Genomic DNA, 17,160 nt, shown 5'->3' on the forward strand with positions numbered 1-17,160 from the left:
TAGAAAGAGACCCTATTCTTAAAAAGATCTTCCCAGAGCCACCCATCCTAGCCTTCAGACAAGCACCAAACCTCGCCAACCTCATCACCAGAAGCAAACTTCCTCAAGCCCAGAACACACCAAAAGGATCCAGACCATGCCATGACAGGAAATGCAAAACCTGCCGACACGTCTCCACCACCCCAACAATTACTACACCCCACAACAGAGCCATCAGCATCCCAGGATCTTACAGCTGCACCTCCGGAAATGTAATATACCTCATCCAATGCACCAAATACCCTGATGGAAAATATGTAGGAGAGACCAAACAACAACTGCGCACCAGAATGAACACACACCAGAAATCTATCAAAGACAGAAATGCCCAATTACCGGTGGTGGCACATTTCTCACAAGAAAACCACTCTCTCTCCAATCTCAGTCCTGATCCTCAAAGGCAACTTACACAACACTTCCCAGAGACGAGCCTATGAACTCCATTTCATCAACCTCCTGGATACTAAAAATCATGGTCTAAATATAGCCACTGGATTTTTGACACACTATAACCTGCCTGACATCTGACACCTCAGCCCAGCCTCTGGCTTCTTTACTTTTCATTCCATCCAGGAAGAGCACACACCAACTGCTGAAACTTCCTTAGCCTGGCAAAGGGTTTTTGAACCCGAAAGCTTGCTTAATAACTATTCTCCAACTATTTGGGTTGGTCTAATAAAAGATATCAGATTCACCCAAGGAACCTTGTCTACTTTAAGATGTGACATTTCTGAAATACTACCCTACATGCATAATGTACTTACTGACAGATATAGAATTAACTGAATTTCTTCAAATGTATGGTGGCATTTTCATCACTCCTGTGATTTGTCTCTGGAGATAAGTTACTGAAGAGGCATTTGATGTTGTATGTATGAACTATGATAAGGTATCTAATTGAATTGAACATTTGTAAATAAGTATCACTAAGTCTTATAAAGGTGTGACTGAATACATATTCTAAATCACATCTGGTTAGGAACCACATTCCTTTTTTGAAAGGTATTAATATGGGGGGGAGGTGAAAAAAAACAGGACCTGCAAAAACCTATTGTTTTCTAGTTTCCAGCAACCCAGGGAGAGCTTGGATTTCACTACACTCCCACTGTCTCTTGCTCTGTGTCCTGCTTTAGGTCTCCAGAGTTGCTAGGATTAATGTCAGAAATTAGCCATCTGTCCTTCAGACTCCAGTTCTCCTGACAGGTTAGGCTTGAATTCAGCATAATATCTGCTTCTCCCTGGGTTCAGGTTCTTCGGGTCTCCTGCCTGCTTTTCACCCTTTTATTTATGGAGAGTGGAGTTTCTGCCACAGAGCAAAGTTTCATGATTAACAGACACAAATATGGAACTTTCCAAATGGACATAGTCGTTTCTTGGTAAGCTAGCAGTCCTACTTATCTTCACCAGTACAACTTGACCTAATTTTTTTACCTGTTCATGGTTAATGGCTAAGATTTCTGGGGAGAATATTAAATATTCAGCTGTTTTTGTTTTTTTTTTCTAAATACAGAGGGACTGCTGTGCATTCTTCAGTGTAAGCACTGGATAGATACTGCCTCCTTTTAGCTCCTTTACATCTTTTTAGCAGGGTGGCCAGAAACTGTTGGTTTTAACTTTCACTTTAATACTGGTTTGCACTGAATTGAAACAAGGTTACAGATTACAATGGTGTTTTGTCCCCAGAACTTTCCATACTATTCTTTAACATAGCTTATAAGTCTTCATCACAAAATAGGCTAACAAAAGAAATGTGGATTAGGGCAGCATGGAACCATATAAATGACACATCACCTTTTATTTTCCTTTTCCAGACTAGTAGCAGAATGGAGACTTTCCCGAGGTGTTGAAGAACAGACACAAGCTTTCTTTGAAGGCTTCAATGAAATACTTCCACAACAGTACTTGCAGTACTTTGATGCTAAGGAGCTAGAGGTGAGGGATTTTTGGGGGTACTCGTGGGCACAGTTGATATCAAGTTTAACAAAATGCAAATGTCTAGTTACCATTTTATAGAATAACGCTCAGTGATGGTTGAAGTAACTGATGGTGGGAAAATGTTTTGTTAAACGTTTTGGCCTCATACAGACATTCGATTTTCTCTTGGGAGAGTTACTGCTCTCGCAAGAGAATCCATGAGTGTACAGATGTTCAGGATTTTTCTCTTAGAATAAAAAATGGCCACTCCAAAAGAAAAATTACCTGGAAACAGCCAAAGTTAAATCATCTGAGAAGAGTTTCGCCTAGGAGAGTAAATGTCTGTAAATGCCTGGCTTCTCTCAAAAGAGAACATGGTCCTCTAACATCCCTCACCCCAGGGAGATGTGCGTTGCTCGCAGGACTTTGCTGCGGCTGGCAGGACCAGAAGACACCCCCTTCATAATCCTGACGTGCTGCAGAGAAACGCCGGCTGATCATGGGAAGTCTGGGGTAGCCAATCAGGGCCACCCTCTGCACTACTGCCATCTGCAAGGGATCCTGCAGAGCATGCAGAGGTGTGTGCACAGGGCCTTCCTCTGCTTGCACAGTGTCATCACTGCAAACTATTCACTCTTCAGGGCCTCAGCATTTGAATGTCTGTACACAGGGTTCTGGGTTGGTTTTTTCTACTAGGAGAACAAACATGGGTGAGTTATCCAAGATTATTCGAATGTGTGTACACAGCCTTTATTTAACACATTCCCCATATGTTCTCAAAGGCCCTCTCTAGGCTCTTATTGTATAAATAAGTTATGTAAAAAGAAAAACCTTAGCAGGTCAAGTTAATTTCATATAAGGAATGTGGGTAGCCTGACAATGCAGATGGTGAAACAAATATATAAAATGGTTTAGCTAGCCATAAAAAATCAAGTGTAGATGAGGTTAGTGTCTAACACAGCTGACTTGATCTGAGAATTGATGATATCTAAAGAATTTTCTATTTCCTTTATTAATAAAGAAAAATAAAATGGTATGTACATAGGAGACGGCAGTGGTCTACCACAGGGCATTTACATTACATACTTCTTTGTAGCTGCGTTATAGACTTGAGGTTCACATAAAAAGTGAACATATAGTCATATTTGGTATTTCCAAGTTCAGCACAATTGGCATCCTTTGCTATCAAATGTGAAAACCATAGAAATAAAATAATACCTTATGCATTTATGTTTATTCCCCCATAAAAAGGTGCTTTTATGTGGAATGCAAGAGATTGACTTGAATGACTGGCAAAGACATACCATCTACCGGCATTACACCAGGACAAGCAGGCAGATTGTGTGGTTTTGGCAGGTTTGTATTTGAATTCTGCTTTACTTTAAAATGTAAAACAGTTTCATGAGCAGAAATCAAAATTGCAAAACACCTGTTACCGCTGTACTTCTACTGCACTTTACTAGGCAATTTGAATGTGGGTTAAGGCAAAGAAGTTCTTTTAGTGTGGAGGTGTCACACACAGCGCCGTGGAGCCCTGCCATCCAGCCGCATCACTACTCCTGGGTCTGATCTGACCCCCACAGAACACAGCATGAAGGTGTGGCATGGGACCAGTCTGTGGACTGGATTTGGCCCATGGACTCCTCTCCACCCTCCCCCAGCATACCTGATCCAGCAGCCACTCAAGCTGGTCTGGCACCCGCGACATGAACGGACCTTGGGGCAGCTGGAATGGGTGCCATATGTGACAAAGTCTGGCCAGAATGGCAGCTGCACTGCATGTAGTGGCCACCGCAGTCAGACTGTGCTGCACATGGAGCCTGCTCTAGGACACAGTGCAAACAACACCCTTTCCAGCTGGTATAGGACCAACACAGCACACAATGTATGCAGTGCAGGTCCCAGATTGGTTGAAGCAGGTACCACTTGTTGCACAGTCGTAGGGTAGCTGGGTTGAGCACCAGATGCTGCATGTTCTGGGCAGCCATTGCGCACAGTTGCTGCTCTGGTTAGACTACACTGCATGTGGTACCTGTTCTAGCCACTCCAGGATCAGCACCACAGGCACCAGGCTGGCTAGAGTGGCTGCCAGATCAGGTATTGACATGTGCCCAGAGAATTTTACAAGAAAAATGCCTAACCACCTTCAGTTAACAGGACATGTGCAATCTTTGCCACATAGGTCAATCATAGATGTTACCCTGAGCATAAGCTACCATTTTTGATCAATTATTTCATTCATCCAGAGGTTGTGACAAGTAATCACCACACCAGTTGAAACCAATGCTAACACAAGGAGGAGGATTGGACAACAACCCAAAACGTCCTCTCCCTGTAAAGTTTATTAGAACTGATCCAAGCCATCTGTCATTGTATGCCACAATCCCATGACACCCAGGAAATTTAAAAGCCTTCCACTAAATTCACAGCCAAAAAGCAGACTTAAATATTCTTCTTGTAAAGACTGCACAATTCTACCAGAGTCCAGTAGCAGTTGCTAGGTGGCATCCAGCCAAACAAATCATTCAGTGCCAACCCTTCAAACCAAAGTTAATGTCCATGTTAAAAACTATAAAGAATTTTTATTTGCCCCAATATACTACCCCCATTATTGATGGCTTGCTTTTTAATTTGGCAGTTCACATTTTCTGGAGCCATCTGTCTTAATGCTTGAGGACACTCACCTGTCTGCCTTTAGTATCACCGTGTGGCTAGTATTCAATATCAATAGCTGTTTGACTATTCTGGCCTTAGAAGAATAACGTTTTAAACTAGTCCAGTTGCTTGTTTTATCCATCGTAGCCACTCCTTGCCAAGCTGACAATACTATGACTTCCAGTGTTTGAAACAAGTTATAAATGTTAAGACTGAATATTCAGCTTATCAGGAAATCATTTTCAACCTTAAGTGTCTCCAAGAGAAATGTAAAACGATGCTTTAAGGAATAATATTTGTATGCCAGCTGAAGAAGCAGAACTCAATAGCCATCATGTTTCTTAAGACCCTGCACAATATGTATTCCCTTATAATTCCCATGGCCTTGGAAAACAAGGTTGTTGGCTATTGGAGTTATATACCGCTGCTTAATTATCCAGCCAGAATATAATCTTCCAGTTAACAAAATTACTTTGCATTCTCCTCATCTCCCGTTATTAATACAGCCACCACAGTGAAAGTATATTCCAAGGGAGACTACATTCCTGTTATAACAATAGATGCATAGGTTTTTCAGCCAGTGATCAAAGAATATCAAGTGTATATTATTCCAAGTGGAGGTGATTGCATTATTGTATTAAATGGAAATTAATGGCTTCAAAGTCACCTACATACCCATGCTACCTAGCCTCCACCCCCTACTCCTCTCATCTGATCAAAGGGCAAGAGGGCAAGCCTTATGAGGAGAGGCTAAGGGACTTGGGACTCTTCAGCCTGGAGAAGAGAAGGTTCAGTGGGGGACTTGGTGGCAGCCTACAAGTATATAAGGGGGGTGCATCAGGACCTGGGAGAACAGTTGTTCACCAGGGCTCCCCAAGAGATAACAAGGTCTAACAGCCACAAACGCCTGGAAGGCTGATTTAGACTGGACATAAGAAAAAACTTCTTTTACAGTCCGTGTGTCACGGGTCTGGAACAGACTCCCCCCAGAGGTGGTGCAAGCACCTACTCTGGACTCATTCAAAAGGTGTTTGAATGCGTATCTTGCTGGGATCATTTGACCTCAGTAGACTTGCTGCCTACGGCAGGGGGGCTGGACTCAATCTCACGAGCTCCCTTCCAGCCCCTAATGTCTATGAAATCTCTTAAGTGGAGATGATAATGTTCCAATTTTGTGAGTTGCTGTCTAATACATTAAAAGCAGCGTGTAAAGTATAAATTATTACTTCTGTGGAAGCTTTTCACAGTATTGTAATTAATTTGTTAATGTATAATAATTGATGCTCTTTTTGAAAATATTGTGTGTGTAGAATATGTACCTATATCTGTTTCATATGCATCTTCTTACAGTTTGTAAAAGAAATTGACAATGAGAAGAGAATGAGACTATTGCAGTTTGTTACTGGCACGTGCAGATTACCAGTTGGAGGATTTGCTGACCTCATGGGTATGCAGAAGAATCCTTCTAATATATTATCTAATATTTTAAAATGAAAGAAGTACTGTTTGATTATTTATGACCAGCTTCTTTTATCATGAATTGTACAAAATATATTTACTTTAGCTAGTCTCATAAATTCCTCTTGTAATTAAATTACAAGTCTGGAAAAAAACATATTATCAGTCTCTAGTGCTGTTATACCTCCTTCAAGTGTGTTTCTTTTAGTTTGTGTATTTTACCATGTAGGTAGTTGATCTGGATAGAAATGAGTAATTGGAGGCTGATGTCTTTATTCTTCTGTTGTCCCCTAAAGATAATCCTGTCTTACTGAGATGCTTTATATTTGATATATTAATTATCTGACATCTTAAGAAAAGTAAGATATAACCTACACATTCTTATGCCAACTACAAATATTAATGAACACTTTTTTTAAAATGCTTGATTTTTATTACAGGGAGCAATGGACCCCAAAAGTTCTGTGTTGAAAAAGTTGGAAAAGAAAACTGGTTACCTAGAAGTCATACTTGGTGGGTACCTGTTAGATTATTATTGTTTCTAATAATCCTTTGCAACCACAACCACTACTCTACTTATAACATTTTAACAGAGCTGCTCCCCACACCTTGCATCCCCACATGCCAGATCCCACAGCCACTGTGAGACCCATGTTGCATGTAGCAGCCACCCCAGACCAGCTGGAGCAGGCACTGCATGCAGTTGACATCCTGAACCAGCCAAAGCAGGCACCGCTGGCACCGAGTCCAACATGTGGAGAAGGGCATATAGGTCCCAGACTGGCCCCACGTGTGTGCAATGCAGGTCTTGGAGTCGGTGCCATGTGCAGCCTGGGTCCCAGGCCCTGCACACAGGCCTAGTCTGATACACATGGCATATAGATCCACTCAAGCGCCATGGGCCAAGTGATGTGGCTCCGTGGGCTGGATCTGGTGCACAGGCTATATTTTAGACCTCCATGGGGTAAGGAATCAGCATTAGGACTCGCTTGTTTTTTTTATGGTATGCATTTCTGAAGTTGTCTCCCACAGTGGTTTTCCTAACTAGCAGTAGCAAACACTGCATGCTGCGGAAGTGTGTTGTGTGTGGAACTAAGAGGAAACTGGTGAGCATCAGACAATCCTAATTAGTTCCCTTCTGCAGCTAGATAGACACTGTGGTTGTCTCAGTTGATAGTATGGAGCTTGGCACATCTGGATAGACATGGAAAGATGCCAGAAATTTATGTTGTATGTCATTCATCAGAGGTCATCAAGAGAAGGAACAAGTGATGCATACTAGGGCTGTGCAAAGCTTTGGTAGGCGATTTGATTCAGAGGCAATTCGGTCCAATTCGGGGACTGAATCTCCGAATCCAAATCGAATCAGGAGACCAATTAAAAGCTCCAAATCGATTTGAAGCATCTGAATCAATTCAGAAAAGATTTGGCAATCTGGCCATAGACTAAACAGGCAGCTGAAACAGCTGCCTCCAGCTGATAAATCTTTTGGAGTTGGGGGAGGAGGGAAAAAAGGGGCATGGGGGAGGGAGGGATTGGGGCTGGGGTTGAGACAAGCTGCCGAGCTGGGGAGGGAGGCAGGGGGGTGCTCAGAGTAGGGGCTCACTCTGGGCAGAAGGGGGCAAGTGACAGGAGGGCATAGCCAGTGCTGTTGCACCCACAGCCCGCCACCCTGGCCGGATAAGTCATGGCAGGACAGAGCCCCTGCTCCCAGAGCTGAGGCACCTGCATCCTGCACCCTTTCGCACCGGCTGGCAAGCAGTGGCAGTGCCTGGCCTCTCCATGCCAGCTGGCAAGCAGTGACAGGGCGGAGTCCCCACTCCCAGCACTGATGCAGGCACAGCAGAGCTGGAAGCAGGGTCTCTGCCCTGTTGTGCTTGCTCAGCAGGGCATAGCCCCCATTCCCAGCACTGCTGCGCCCACATCAGCACTGGGACCGGGGACTTTGCCCTGCCACCACTTGCCCGCCAGTGCAGGGGTACACAGGTGTTGGGAGTGGGGGCTATGCACTGCTGCCATTTGCCCCACTTCACCTGGAGCAAGCTGTACCTGCACCCCACCCTGACTTGGCAGGTGGTAGCAGGGCAGAGCCTCCGCTCTGAGCACTGCCACGTCCGAATCTCACACCCCCCTGCCCCAGCAACAAGCCCCACCTTGCCCCGGCTGGGTAGCTTGTCCCAGCCCCAATCCCTCCCTCCCCCACGCCCCTTCCTTCCCCCCCCAACCCCAGCAGACAACAGACATACCAGCTGGTAGCAGCTGTGTCAGCTGCCTCTTTAGTCTATGGCCAAATCTCCAGAGCAGCAACCGAATCTTTCAGATCTGATTCGGCCACTTCAAATCAGGACTGTGATTCGAATCTCTGAATTGAATCACTGTCCTCCAAATTGGTCGAATCCAAAGCAAATACTTGCCGCTTCGCACAGGCCTAAAAGACTTTTCATGCTATGAGTAGAGATACAGGCACATTAGTCGCAATAAAATATGGGACAAAAGGGCTGAGGATAATCAGAAAGTATGAATAGTTGCAATTCTGATTCCAAGTATTTTATTGTACAGCAGGTCCTTCCCATACCACTGGACTTCCTGTAAACAAGGCCTTAATTTTAGCTCCCAGCCAGCTGTCTTGTGTAAGAACATTTCTTGAAAAAGCAGTGTGGTCATTGACCCTGGGGCATCTAGTTTTAAAATAAGTAATTTTGAACTAGTGCAAAATATTCAGGGATTACATTTTCAAAAATGACTAATATAGAGTAGCCAACATTGGATACTTTAAATTGGGAATCTTATTTGGTAGTCAACTCCACTGTAACTGTAGGAAATAAGGCTCTTATAAAGTGTGTCAAGCTTTGCACCCAAAAAACGACTCTCATTCCCTAGTCATCTTTCGACGATGTGCAGACCCCTGGCTTTCAGTTAATTTTCAGAGAGAGGTAGTTAGCTGTGTTAGTCTGAAACAAAGCAGAAGGAAAGGCAGGATAGTATCTTAGGATAGGTATATGCATTCAAAAAGCCCAAGGTGGAATCTAAGTTGCATGTTTTCCTGTAAGCAACAGAACAACATGAACGGTGAGTTTGGGAGATGCAAATCTTAGACCAGGTTCTGCCATTTCTAAACCAGTCTGTGCGCCAAACTTCTCTTCTGTTATGGGTATAGACTAGTTTCCAGTCACTTTTACCGGTAAAAGTGTAACATCTGTACCTGGCCTTAGAGACTGATTCAGAAAGGTGTAAACTTTCACAGGCAACAGTCTGGTAAGTCAGATGCAATGAAAAGTATATTTTAGGGGTTTTCTTCCATCTAACTACAAAATAAATACCTGTGAACTCAGTATCATTTCCACTCTGGATTGTAGGGTGTTAAAAATATCCTGTATGTTTGTTCATTTATATTCATGGCTCAGCTGTTAATGGAACAATGGAACAGTCATGTTTGGTTTGTGGGATTTGGGGGGTTTTATATTCCCATCCTAGTACTCAAGCTATTTTTTATTTTCAGTTTCAACCGCTTGGATCTGCCACCTTATAAGAGTTATGAACAGATGAAAGAAAAATTATTGTTTGCAATTGAAGAAACAGAAGGTTTTGGGCAAGAGTAACCACCTGTGTGAATTTGCACCTTGAAGAATGCTATGTCAATGTGCAATTTGCATTCTTCATGTCCTGCTTGTTGCACACCCATTGTAAAGTAGACTTGACCTGGATTTATTTAAACAATTACTCATGTGTAAGTAAATGGATGTTTTCTCAGATTTTATCCCCATTACTTCTGGATTTCCACTGAGCACTTCCAGAAATCAAACCTGCAAATGATACGGCTGCAAATGAAATCTGACCTAACTAGAGATTTAAAACAGCTCTGAGCACTGCTTTATTTCATGGTCCATGAATTGGAATGTGTCCTTAATGACAGTTTTTTAAAACTAGTCTGTCTTTCCTTTTGAGTAGCATTTTTTGCTACTGATGCACTGGGAAGTCCATTGGTAGCTGCAATGCTGCAGCATTCTCATAAGCCTCTTTACACCAGTGTTATTAGAGCCAGCTTGTAATCAGCCTCTGGGTACTTACTTTAAGCAGATTCCATTACTTATGCTCTTGTTTCTAGTTCAAGATTGGCCTGTTTTTCCCATGCTGGAGTTTGCTCATGTCAGATTTGATTCAAACCATTGTTAAGATGTAAAGAACTATGGCACAAGTCCAGGGCATATCTTTTTTTGTTCTTAAAATGTCCTATTAATTCTAGCATATTTCTATGCCTGCCAAAGTTTATTGGTACATTTTGTGTGACCTCTCCCATCTCAAAACAATTTTAATACTTTTCTGTGTAATACATGCATATGCAGGCATGCACAAACACAACTTCATGTGCAACATTAACACTGTGGTACTTTAACACACATCTTGCAAAACACAGGACCACCTGGGATTGCAAGGAAATGCACTGATTAGAGTCCTGTTAGTAGATTGCTGTTTCCTGTCAAATTGTATTAATGGGAAGTAGACTTGATGTTACTGTTAAGTTTTCCAATCATATGGTTTCTTGTAAGGTTTTATCTGGTGTCAGGAAGAAGTATAGCAGTGCAGTTGGATTCTAAAATGTGGCTATAAAACAGCCTCAAATTTCTGTCATTTAACATTTTGGTGGAAAAATCACATGCAATACTTGGCTTACAGACTGTCACAATTTAGAAGGTTTTGGCCCCGATTAGACTTCTGTATGTTCCTGTATCCAGAAATTCAACAATTCTCAAGACGTTTAAACTAACTTCAGGCTAACTCATCCCTGAGCTGCCTTTAAATAGTAACTGTTCTAGTGTTTACTTACTCTGATTTGGACTGATGCATCTTTTACTTCCACTTATAATTCACTAGTATTTGAATTATCTGGCATTTTACATTGTACTTCCCCTTTTGGAAAGAATGCACTTTCTGGGTATGGTAAACTTTCTCCTTTGTCTTTCCCTCCCTTCAGATTATTAAATTCCAATAGGATCTATAGAAAGAGAGATGGCACTTGAAATGGCAATAGTTCATGCTAATGAATATCTTGCAGTGTAAGACTAGCAATAGAAGCCATTTGAGAAGCTTCTAATATTAGAGCTGGAACTGGACAAATGGGGAACTGTAAGTCTGAACTTCCATCTTGGGAGAAAATATGTTTCATTCCTGTTATCCCTACCATCTAAACCCCAAGAAGGAAAGGCTGATCCAGGGCTAGAGAGCCAGAACACTAACGTTTTATAACTTGATTTCCTGTGAGGTTTTTCTGTCCCAGATCATGTAAAGGGATCAATTCTCCCTCAGTGTGTCTTGTAAGGGAGAATAATTAGATCCCTGAGTGTTTTACCTAAGATATTCTAAGAAATGCCTGTAAAAGAATTGTTGATTTTACAGAAATGACCCACTTCTATCATTTTATTGGTGGGTGACAAAAGATCTGACATCATTGTCTTACCTGGAGGTACATCCGCCAACTACCAAAACATCTGATGGCTATTTTGCAACATATGTCTTATGTAGAAAGAAAAAACGCCTTATAAATATTTTCTGTTGATAATTCTTATAATGAAGTTACTTTCTGTTGATAATTCTTATAATGAAGTCTAGTTATCTAACATATTTACAGGAGAGAGAAAATTAAATTAATAAAAATAATGCAAGATTAAGCTATGGAATATAGTTTATGTTCTACATAAAGTTTCATGATTAATGTAGGGACCTAGAAATATTGTTAATGTACAAATATCACCCAAAAGGCTTTCTGCCCTATATTTTTTAAATAAAGAATAGTTATAATTGAAATAGCCATAGCCCTAGTTCTATAGGGTGCGGCTGTTAAATATTTTTATGGTTGAAATGTTTAGTTCAGAAAAAAGGTAAATGCTTGTATATATTTTTGCAATCTGGGATTCCACTTATTCCATTTCTTCCTTTAATTTAAATGGCATGTTTATATGTCTTCACTGCTGTATTAGAGTGGGGGGAAAAGGGGGCTGGATATCCCAAACACCAGAAGTCATGTGCAAATATTGCAAATAGAAAATACTTTACCGACAAATAAATTTGTAAAGTGAAATATTGAACCTTTGGCCAGAATGTTAACATTTAAATATAGGTTTATTCTAAATGTTAAATTAGCAATATTTCTGAAATCCAAATTAAAAATTGCTTTTAAAACACATTTTGCTTTGTAAGCATTGTCAATGCTAACATCTGTTAATTTTTTACAGCATGTTATGTTGAAATAAAAAGAAAATAATATGAGTAATTGGTGCACTCTTCTGCTCTTTGTGGGGAACTGGGGGAGATGGGAATAAGCCCACAAAGTGGTGTGCCAGGTGATAAGCCATACTGACTTTGGACTCCCAGTACAATTTACAAAAGAGATTCTTGAATATATATCTGAATTTCTTAAGATGAATAGCAGCCTGTGATCTGATATTCTGCCTCTGGTGTGTTCAGGAATACCAACTGATCCAATCGGAAAAGGCCTTATTTTTTTAGTTGCTCAGGAAATATTAAAATATTAATGAAACGTGCAGTAAATAAGTCATTACTTTAAATTTGCTATGAAATGTTATATATTTTTAATGTATCCATTTGCTTATGTAAAAAAAAATAAATTTAAATTTGTGAGCAACTTACTGATATTTTTATTATATTGAAAAAGTAAACTATGGTATTCTTCCTTCCTCTTGATTCATGTTTTTCCTACTTTCTGCACTGGATTTGTAATTTAAATTCCATCCACCATATTGGTATCTCCAGCCCCTTTTATATGATGTCTCTTCATTTTCTTTCAGAACCTTAGTTTATGTATATGTGCTCTAGCAAACTAGTACATGAACAGGGATCAGCAGCACTGGATTGTAAAATACTGTACTGAAATTCTATTGTTGAATTTTCCTTGAACTGTAATTTGAAATACTCAGGTAACTGTAACAGTATCTCAGTAAGTCAAATACTTTTATAAAAGTACTTAAAGAGCTGGTCTTCCTGTCATCATTCCTTGCTGGTATGAAAATTGTTTGAAATTAAATTGAATTTGTCTTCTCTTCTTTCCTTTTAAGCTGGTTTGAAACCTTCTACTTAGCAAGTCTGCTTGGAAACAGTTCACTTACATGAACAATTTTGCCATTGTTAACTCAGTGAAGTAATCATGTTATTCCAGGTTTGTTTTAGAGTATGAATGATTTGGTCACAGCCATAACTTAGAAGTTACTTTATCCCAAATCTCTGAATTGTTTTTTTATAACCCTTGGATCCCACCTTTGATGAGAATGTTGGTCTGTCAACAGTTCAGTTCTGAGTACACTGCAGAACCTCAAAAGGACCAAGTCTAGACCACTGATCCTCAACTAAAGTGCTGCCATGGGTTTCCTTGAGATCTTTTCAGGGGCACCATGTCTTGTTAGCACTGTAAATTGCACAAGTATAATTCACAAGATAAACTGAGAGATTTCAAATAGGCATTCATAGTGTCAAAAACATTCTGATTTGTTGGGGTCTTTCTGAGTTCTTTGCAACATAAAGAATTGCTCCATTGTTTTTCTGTAGTAAAAAAGAGTGAAAACCAAGAGCTGGCATTCTCTAAGTAGTGACTTGAGTCTAAAAAGGTTGAGAAGAGAGTGATCTAGACCTTGAAGTGAAGGGAGATGACATAAGAAAAGACTGCATGACATCTTCAGCATTACCAATTTTGCCTCTTTGCATGATTGTGACCTAATGTTACAGTTCTTCTTGGAACCTGTGTGGACAGGAAAATAAAATAGTTATATGAAGGAACATGTTTTAGCACAAGACAGACTAAGCTGTATTTTTATGCTACTTCTGCATTATTGATATTATGCAAGTTCCCTAGCTCCTTCATTTAAAACATTAAATGGTAGGATGTAGTTTCATGGGGCCTCATCCTATTTGTTTTTTTTCCTGCATATCCCTATACAATTTGGTACAAAATAATGTTGACCTCACTGAGACTTTTCTAGAAAACTCTTCAAGATTTGCAGGGTTTGTGCAGACTAAAGCTGGGGGATGGGGAATGAGAATGGACACACAACTAACAGGAGAAGGGATATTACCATCTGTGATGAAGCTGCATAAGCCTAGCCTAGAGATGACAACCATTAACTAGATTCAGACCTGTTAGCTAACTTATAGCTAGTTTTGTCTGGCTAATTTTGATTAACTATGTAATTACCTGTGGTTAGGACTCCACTGTCTGGGAGGATCAATGAAATTCTAGTGCAGAGTTCTATGGGGGTAGAACAGTCTTTGGCACAAATTCAACCTTTTGGTCCCAGTGTACTGCTGTAGTATCAAGTTAAGTACTGGTTCAAAAATGCTAGGACCTTCACATCAGCCTGGGCTAAGTGACCCATTCTCTCCCTTTCCTGCAGGATTATTTCATGTCCTCATGAAAGTAACAGTTCCATCCTGTTGTATTCTATCAGAGCAAGGGTGAATCTTCACTTGAATATGCTCCTCTGCCCAGCCTTGCCCCCATCATATCCACAGACTGCAAAGTTGTTTAAAGGATTTGTCAGAGGGGGTTCCTACTTTCTCCAAAGCATCAGATAGCAGATCAAATCCTGCTCAATTCCAGACATAACAGATGCATCAACTGATCTGCTACAGCACATCCTATTTTCAAAAAGGACCTTACATCACTAGTTCATTTCTCCAGCACTGCAGCTGTTTCCTACACAATGTTCTCTAGCATGGTGGTTAAAAAAAAATCTGCAACCAATGATGTTTATCTTTTTTTTTTCTACAATGCTGGAGAACAATGTTTGTGATCATTATAAAGCAGTGGAAAGGCTTTATTAAAATATGTTTAGCAGAATTCATCTCAACAGAGAAGCTAGTCACTCCTGCTGGAAATGTCAACATGTTATAAACATTATTCCCTACCTCATGAGCTGATTAGGCAGTGTTGGTTTCCTGTTCCAAAACTGCTAGCTTGCTAATAGCATCTCAGCAACACCACAAAATAGATTCCAAATAAAGAACTTGAACAAGTTGGTAAAATAGGAGGAAGAGACTACCAAAATGTTGCTGTCCTGTGTATTTTATATCAGCTAGTACTGCTTTCATCAGTTTTTAGCTGCATTCCTATTTTCAGTGCAGTTCCTCATCTCAATTGTATGACCAGAATCCAGAAGGTGAATCCCCAGCTTGAATTTTTTTTTAAAAGCTTCCCATCTTTTCAAGTGAATCTCATGATTTTGCAGGTGGGGGCTGATTAATTTGATTTTTGAATGCATGTGGTTAGCAATCCTTATGCCCTGCTCAGCAACAGGAGCATGCTTTTTTCCAGGGCTTCAGCTGGCCTGTTGTTTTATTGTCAGTGCTGTACAAGCATGACAACCTGTCCCCCCCAAAATCCATGATCTGAACACAAAGGGATGACCAGATGTGCCAAGAAGCCTAGAGGACAAATAAAAACTTTCTTCTCATTTTACCTTTAGGTTTTTCTTCCTGTGAGGCATTATGGATGACCTAAGGCTGAGAATCTCAAAGAGCAAGCCACATGCTGACTTCCTACTGAAATCTTGACATCAAAATCTTTGATTCCTTATCCAAGGCTCTGATGTGAAGAGCGATGACTCAAACTTGAATGGGGAAGGTGTTCCAAGCACAGAACAAGGTGTGAAAAATGGCACAAAGTCAGGATTGAAAGTGGGAAATGGACAGGGTATTAAATAGTGCATAAAGAAATTGAGATGATGTGCAGACCTGCCACAGGCATCATACTACAGCACAGGCTATGGGGCCTTCAGGTGAAGTCCAGTTTACTTCTTGTTACCAAACTTGCTAACATATTCTCTGAATATGACAGCATAGGCAGCAGGAGGGCATGGTTATGTTATGTTCTTCCAGTGGAATGACACTGATGTATACAAAATAATGACGCTAAATCACCTAGATCTTTGATCCCAGAATCTAAGCTATAAACCATTTACCTTGCCCTTACTATAGATGGACAATAGATCATGGTTTCAGGGAAAATGTCATAAAGGCAGCACATGTTTTTTAAACATCTAAAAAGCTAGATGTTTAATACACTGGACAGACAACAGCATAGGTGTTTGCTGAGTGCAAAAAGGTGAGGGAGAACTGCCCTTTCATCACACGGGAAGCTTAGATGCCAGTAATCTGCACTGCTTCTCTAAGAAGCTGATGGGCTGACCCCTGACAGTAGCCATGTGGAAGGAGAGCAGAACTGCTGCCTCAGGCTGTCGCCATCAGCTAGGACAGGAGGCGCAGGGCACACAGAGACCAATATCAGTTTCCGCGTGGGAAGCCGCTCAAAGCAGCAGATGGAAGTAACTGCAGCGCGCCCGAGCGCAGGGGGCAGCATGACGGGGCTCGCACTGGGCGATCCCAAATTGTGCTCCCGTTTGGGGACAAACCCACGCTCCGCTCCCTCCCGCCGGTACCATCAGCGCCCCCATACTCCAGCCAGGGCAGGGGCGAGCGGACACTGCGAGACAACTTCAACAACTCTGGAGCTGCTGCCGGCTGCAGGGGCCGGCCCACAAGCGTTCGCCCATCACTGGCTCTCGGCCGGGCGCGGCAGGCGGGAGATGAGCTCCTAGAACAGGGCTGGGCAGAGTGCGGCCCACAGGCCGGAAGCGCCCTGCCAGGCTATTCTATCTGGCCCGCAGGGCCCCTAAAAATTTTTAAAAATAGATATTTATCTGCCGTGGCTGCCTGTCACGCAGCCCTCAATGGCTTGCCAAAACTCAGTAAGCGACCCTCCACCCGAAATAATTGCCCGCTGCTGGGCTGAAGCCCCGGCCCGGCCCGGCCCCGCCTCTTCCGGGAGAATCGCTGGTGTTAAGTCCGCTTCCGGGGCAGCGGAGGAAATGATGCACGCTGCCTAGTCCCGCCTCCCACCGCCTCTTCGCGCGAGCCATTGGGTGGCGGAGTCCCGTGTCCCCGGCTCGGGTGCGCATGCGCGCTGGAGTCGTGACAAGGCTTTGCTGGGGCGGCGGCTGTGGGGAAGGTTTGTCCCGTCCTGTCCGCCATGGTGAGCGTGGGGGCAGGCGCGGGTGGACACGTCGGCCCAGGGGCTGCGGGGCGGCGAGG

At 42.0% G+C, this 17,160-nt stretch overlaps 2 protein-coding genes across 2 annotated transcripts in view; both read left to right on the forward strand.

Annotated features, from left to right (window-relative positions):
* Positions 1–13,810, forward strand: part of ITCH (itchy E3 ubiquitin protein ligase) — a gene marked incomplete at its 5' end in the record, with an annotated part of 79,964 nt that extends 66,154 nt beyond the window's left edge. Inside the window, 5 exons of the mRNA XM_014527023.2 lie at positions 1,851–1,971; positions 3,205–3,309; positions 5,959–6,055; positions 6,507–6,579; positions 9,566–13,810. Coding sequence (XP_014382509.1) covers positions 1,851–1,971; positions 3,205–3,309; positions 5,959–6,055; positions 6,507–6,579; positions 9,566–9,665 — 496 coding nt within the window. The remainder of the gene's footprint in view (positions 1–1,850; positions 1,972–3,204; positions 3,310–5,958; positions 6,056–6,506; positions 6,580–9,565) is intronic.
* A 3,163-nt stretch (positions 13,811–16,973) lies between these two features.
* The window catches only part of DYNLRB1 (dynein light chain roadblock-type 1), a 13,845-nt gene continuing 13,658 nt past the window's right edge, over positions 16,974–17,160 (forward strand). The window contains exon 1 of the mRNA XM_006038147.3: positions 16,974–17,101. Coding sequence (XP_006038209.1) covers positions 17,099–17,101 — 3 coding nt within the window. The 5' untranslated portion in view covers positions 16,974–17,098. The remainder of the gene's footprint in view (positions 17,102–17,160) is intronic.

Source organism: Alligator sinensis, unplaced genomic scaffold (assembly GCF_000455745.1).
Source record: "Alligator sinensis unplaced genomic scaffold, ASM45574v1 scaffold690_2, whole genome shotgun sequence".
Taxonomy (NCBI): domain Eukaryota; kingdom Metazoa; phylum Chordata; order Crocodylia; family Alligatoridae; genus Alligator; species Alligator sinensis.